The sequence below is a fragment of the Myotis brandtii genome, unplaced genomic scaffold (genome assembly GCF_000412655.1).
Source record: "Myotis brandtii unplaced genomic scaffold, ASM41265v1 scaffold691, whole genome shotgun sequence".
Classification (NCBI taxonomy): Eukaryota; Metazoa; Chordata; class Mammalia; order Chiroptera; family Vespertilionidae; genus Myotis; species Myotis brandtii.
In genome coordinates, this window is record NW_005370704.1 from 326,342 (window position 1) to 332,094 (window position 5,753).

General features: G+C 64.5%; 1 protein-coding gene across 1 annotated transcript in view; it reads left to right on the forward strand.

Annotated features, from left to right (window-relative positions):
* The window catches only part of SOHLH1 (spermatogenesis and oogenesis specific basic helix-loop-helix 1), a 13,533-nt gene that overhangs the window by 2,651 nt on the left and 5,129 nt on the right, over positions 1-5,753 (forward strand). The window contains exon 2 of the mRNA XM_014529665.1: positions 5,660-5,706. Coding sequence (XP_014385151.1) covers positions 5,660-5,706 — 47 coding nt within the window. The remainder of the gene's footprint in view (positions 1-5,659; positions 5,707-5,753) is intronic.

Below are 5,753 nucleotides of genomic sequence, written 5' to 3' on the forward strand. Positions count from 1 at the left end.
GCCCCGCCCACGGCCCACCTGGAGCTGCTTTGGGTTCTCTCTCTGCCGCTAAGCCCAGATGGGCAGGGCTGATGGGAGACCTCAGAGGGTGGGGCCTCGGTTGGCTTCAGGGGGACACAGGGAAGGAGGGGATCTGGGAGCCCGGCCCCCACCCCCCGCATGGGGCCTGGGAAGTGACCAGGCCTCGCTGCCCCTCCGCCCTCGGCTGTGACTATGACACTGCACATCCGAATGAGCTCAGGGTGGGAGCAGACGCCCTGCAGACCTCCTGGCCCCCGCCTGTCCCTGCAGAGCGGAAAGCCCTGTGAGCCTGACCGTTTGTTGTGCTGGCCGAGGGCAGGGCCCCGGGTCTCCTGGCATGGTGCCCGGCATGGGGGGCCGTGAGCAGCTGCTCACCAGCCTCATCTCTGGGGTCTGGTCGAGCCTCTCTCTGAGCCCAAAGGCCTGTGTCACTGGGAGCATTTGGGCACCCTGGGGGGGGGGGGGGGGGCTGTCCCTGCAGAAGCTGAGATGGTCCAGGGGGCGTGAGAACAGGACCCCGGCACAGGGTCCCCGACACGGGGGTCACCTCGCAGTCTACGCCTTCATCTCCCTCCCACTCCCTCCTCCTGCGTGACTCAGGGGGTCCCAGAGGGAGTCTAGTCCTGGGTGGTGGCCGCACCACGGGACGGCCCAGTTGTACAGGGAATCGGTGCTTTGTTTCGGGAGGGCACCACCTCCCGGTCCTCCCTCGCCCACGGGGCCAGGTGTGGAGCCGAGATGAGGGACTCCTGCCCCGAGCCAGAGCCCAGCTACGTGGACAGAGCAGCCCCCCTCCAGGCAAGGCTGGGGAGCCCCTGCTCCTCTTGGGGACCCTCAGGGCCATGGGCACACGCCTGCCAGGCTCAGGGAGCAAGTGAGGTCCGGCCAACTGGAGCGAGGCTCAGGCCTGTCCCGTCGGCCATGCTGGGTGCCCTGGGAGGCCAGGTCACCTCTCTGAGCCCCGTCCCCTTGTGTAACGAAGGTCCTGACACTCCGATCCTCACAGGTGCTGGTGAACAAGCAATGAGCTGGTCAGTGCAGGGTGCTGGGTGCTGTGCCCGGCATGTGAGCGCTTAATCCACGTCAGTTTTAAAATGTATCTATATATATGAAAGGCTAAGTGACCGTCTGACCAGTAGCTATGACACGCACTGACCACCAGGGGGCAGACACTCCGCGCCAAGCTGTGGTGACTTGGCAGCGGCGGTTCTCGAGTGACGCACCCCGGAACCAGAGAGGAGGGAGTCCAATTCTGGGGTGCGTAACCCGAGAACCGCCCTCTCGCAATCCGGGACCCCTCAAGGGATGTTGGAGGGCCGGTTTCGGCCTGATCCCCACAGGCCAGGCCGAGGGACCCCACCTGCTGGAGGGACCCCACTCACTCCACAGATGCCCTTCGAGCCCCAGTGCCGCCCCAGGTGCAGCCGGCCGAGGAGGGACCATGGGAGGTTGGCTCCAGGGTGTGTCCAGCCCATCTCATCCAGTCCAGCTCCACCGGCCACCTTCGAATTAATTTCCTTTCAATGTGCACAAATCTGTGCACCAGGGGACTAGGATATAGAGGCCCAGTGCTAGGGTTTGTGCATGGGTAGGGTCCCTTGGCCTGGCCAGTGATCAGACCAATAGGGGCTGTGGGAGGTTGGCTGGCCAGGGGCAGAGGCCATGGGAGGTTCGGCCAGCCAGTGGGGAGGGACCGTGGGAGGTTGGCCGGCCGAGGGAGGTTGGCTGTGGGAGTGCACTGACCACCAGGGGGCAGCTCCTGGTGGTCAGTGCACATGATAGCGACTGGCCGCTCGGTCACTTAGGCTTTTATATCTATAGATATGTGTTTTTATTAATTTTAGAGGGAAGGGAGCAGGAGAGAAATAGGAACATTGATGAGAGAGAATCATTGATCAGCTGCCTCCTGCACGTCCCCTACTGGGGATGGAGCCCTCAACCCGGGCTTGTGCCCTGACTGGGAATCGAACCCGTTACCTATTGGCGCCTGGGACGACGGCTCAACCGCTGAGCCACAATGGCTGGGCCTGTGTCGGGTTGTTTTGTTTGTTCATCCTCACCTGTGGATATTTTTCCATTGACTTTCAGAGAGAGTGGGAGGGAGGGGGAGAGACAGAGAGAGAGAAACATCGATGTGAGGGAGACACATCAACCGGTTGCCTCCTGCACGAACCCTGATCAGGCCTAGCGGTTAAGCCTGCAACGGAGGTACGTGCCCTCGACTGGGAATCGAACCCACAACTCTTCAGCGCTCACGCCAACACACTAACCACCGAGCAGCACCGGCCAGGGCCCAGGGAGAGACTTTTACTTGGATGAACAAGAACCAAGAACAGGAACCTGCCAGGAACCTCAGCAGACACCACACCTCTGGAGAAACGGGGGCCCATTCCCACTCAAGTTGGGGGCCCAGGGCTGCCCACCAGGGGGGTGTCCGGCCAGGGCACTGACACAGGAGAGAGCGGCGAGCGAGCGCTGCATCAGCGAGAAACGGGCTCTAACTGTGCAGCCGGCACCATCATTCACCAGAAAACCCAAGAGAATCCACCGAGACACCATTAGAACTAATGAGAGCATCTGACAGTGTGGCCGAGCCGGAGCCTCGTTCACGGAGGGCCCAGCCCGCTCCAGGCAGCGTGGGAGCAGGAGCCCACGCCAACTCGGACATCCCGGGAGACCACCCGGCGCTCCCGGCGGGAACCCGGCACTGGCGGAGGCGAGCCCGTTCCAGGGGCTGCAGACCGTGTTCATCAGCGCCGTCAACACACGGCCGTCGCCCCAGAACCTGACAAACCATTTCCAAAATTCGTGTTGAAGAGTCAACATCGGCAAGAACAGTGCAGGTGGGTGTGAGCAAACCAGGAGGGGCTGGCCTCTGCCGTGGGGACGGACTTGTGGCCACAGCCGTGCAAACCTGGGGGAGGGGAAGGGGCAAGAAAGGGCGCAGGGAGGGGCACTGAGGACGTCAGAGGGGGCAGTGGGGGGACTCGTCAGCAACATGTCCTGCGGGCTGATACACAGGGGCTCACAGGTCCCAGTGGTGGGGACAGCACCCCGTTTGCTGATGGGGAAATGGAGGCACAGGGAGGGGAGTGACCGGCCTGGCCTCCGCCGGCAGCACCTGGACCAGGTGGCCTTCTGTGAGCTAAAATAAGACCCACCACAGCCCCAGAGTGGGGGACAGCCCAGTGGAGAGACAGGAACAGCGATGGACGGGAGGGCGCGTCTGCAGGGGCGGTCAGGGCCCCCCACAACACCGCCGGTCTGGCGGGAAAGACAGTGGCAGCAAAAGATGGGCGAGGGCAGCTTTGGGGAGAATGGAAACATAAGCCACCATTTACGTGACAGGCTCCCACCTCCCTGGCCAGCACGGAGCAGAGCCAAGGGTGGCCCCCACCATGCAGCACGCCTGCCCTGAGAGCCGCGTACCCACTCGCGCAACAGCGGCTTCGGGCCCACAGTCTCCGCCGGGACCCTGTCTCTGTGCAGGAGGCAGGGCCCACCAGCCGTGGTAAGGCCGCACCCCGCCCAGACGGCCGTTCACCCCGGACAGTGCCGCCATGAACCAGCAGGTCCCTGGGGCTGTGGGCGCGTCCATAAACGCAGGACAACCCCAAACACAGCTCTGCCCGGAAGGAACGCCAGCCAGCGGGGCTTCTCTGGGCCACCGGCTCGCGGACAAGGCACAGACAGTCCCCTCGGCTCCGGGACCTCAGTTCGGAGGGCAGTGGGGGGTTAAAGGGCACGTCTCAGTCACGGTGCCACACGGAGACCGACGGTGTGTGACTTGTGTTACGGGATGTCCCTGGCGGGCCTAGGGAGGAGGGCCTGCTCCTCAGCCTGACAGGTGGCGTCCTGAGAAAGTGTCCCCCAAACTCCTTCCAGGGGCCCAGGTTGTGTGTAACGTTCAGACTGACTGTCCAGGACCCGGCGTGTGACTGAGGGACACCCCCTTTGGCTGCGGGACCAGTCCCTCTCCCAAGATGCATTCTCGAATCGTTCACTCTCGGGTCAAATTTCCCAAGGAGTCTGGAGAGCCATGACTGACAGAGGAACGGGGGTGAGAGGGTGTGCACGTGTGTGCATGTGCCCATGTGCATGTGTGCACATGAGTGTGCGTGCACATACATGGGGTGTGCACGTGTGTGCATGTGCCCATGTGTATGTGTGCACATGAGTGTGCGTGCACATAGATGGGGTGTGCACGTGTGTGCGTGTGCAGTGGGCATTGTGGGCCGTGCACACGTGTGTGCATGTGCACAGCTCACCCGTCCTGCCCAGCGTCCAGAAGAGTCCCGAGGACACGGCCGGGCACTGCGGTGGGGGCGGTCTCCTGCTGGGCCCGGCGCCCCGGCAAGCGGGAAGCTGCCGACAGCCCCTCTCCCACGGCACAGAGCGAGGCGCCTCCTCTCCACGTAATTCCAGAGCCTCAGCGGGCGAGGTGTCTCCGGGAAGGGCGTTGGCACTCACACCACCTCAGAGAGGCAACAGGTCCCAGGGGGAAGCTCAGACGCATCGCCGAGCGGATTCAAACTGCACTCATGAAAACTGATGCTTCCAGCAGCTTCCGCGGGCGCTGAGCTGGCCCAGAGAACGGGGGAAGGGCAGCAGCGGTGTAAAAAAAGGACCACTCAGTGTGCGCTGGCGGGGTCAGGTCCAGGTCACGGGGCCAGCGCTCACCCCTGGGTGCCTGGGACCCTCGTCCCGTCCGTCCTGAGGCTGAAGCTGCCTGAGTGCCCACCCCCTGGCCAGACACACGGTAGCTGCTCAGAGGTGCCTAGTGACCGAACACAGGCCTAAGCCGAGCTGCTGGGCACGCTGACCCCGAGCCGGGGCCAGTGTCCGGGGGGCCCTGGGGAGCCTGCCAGGCAGAGGTGGGGACACTGTTCCCTCGGCCGCAGCAGCGTGCCGGGCTGCACCTGGAGAAGGAGAGCTGTCCCCTGGCAGGGGGGCCTGTCCCTGAGCAGGAGGGGTGACCCACAGGGACAGCCTGCTCTCCCAGCATGCACTCCTCCCCAGGCTGTCCCCCCTGCACCCCCGCCGGTGCCAGGCAGTGCTGTCCTGAAGAAGGACCACTCGACCCTTGGCACGTGGCTGGAAACGCTCCCTCCGGGCCTGGTCCCCACAGAAACCTCTCCGCCTGCCCGTCACACACGGAACTCGAGTCCCGCAGGACGAGCGGTCACGTCGGCCCCGGCCTCACACCCAGGCTGCCCGCCTGTCAGGCACCCTTGCCACCACCTCTGGCCTCAGAACAGCCCAGCCAAGCGGGACCCAGGGACAGGGCTCCACCCAGCTGGGGTCCGGGGCACAGGGCAGGGGCAGGCTGTGGTCACCTGGAGGCTGGCTCCTGGCACAGGGCAGGGGAGAGAGGCAGCGCCCGCCTGGGCTGTCCCCCCTCCTCCTGGCCCCTCCCGAGCGCTGTACCCTCTGGGCCCGTCACTTGGAGGTGCAGGATCCGGGGACACCCCCCCGGACAGAGCACGGCTGGCCCCCAGGCCACTAGGAAGCCCCTGTCAGCTCACCCTCTCCCCGCGATGGGCAAATGGAGGGGGAGGGGGGGAAGAGAAGTCACCGGATGAAAATCAGCGGCTGGAGACCATGACCCCGCCCTCTCCCTGACCCCCACCCCAATCAGGGCTCCTCCTGGGAAAAGACGCCCTTGAAACCCCGCTTCTATGTGGGGTACCCTTGCCCCTGCCCCCTGGGCACAGCCCTGCCACCCCCACGCG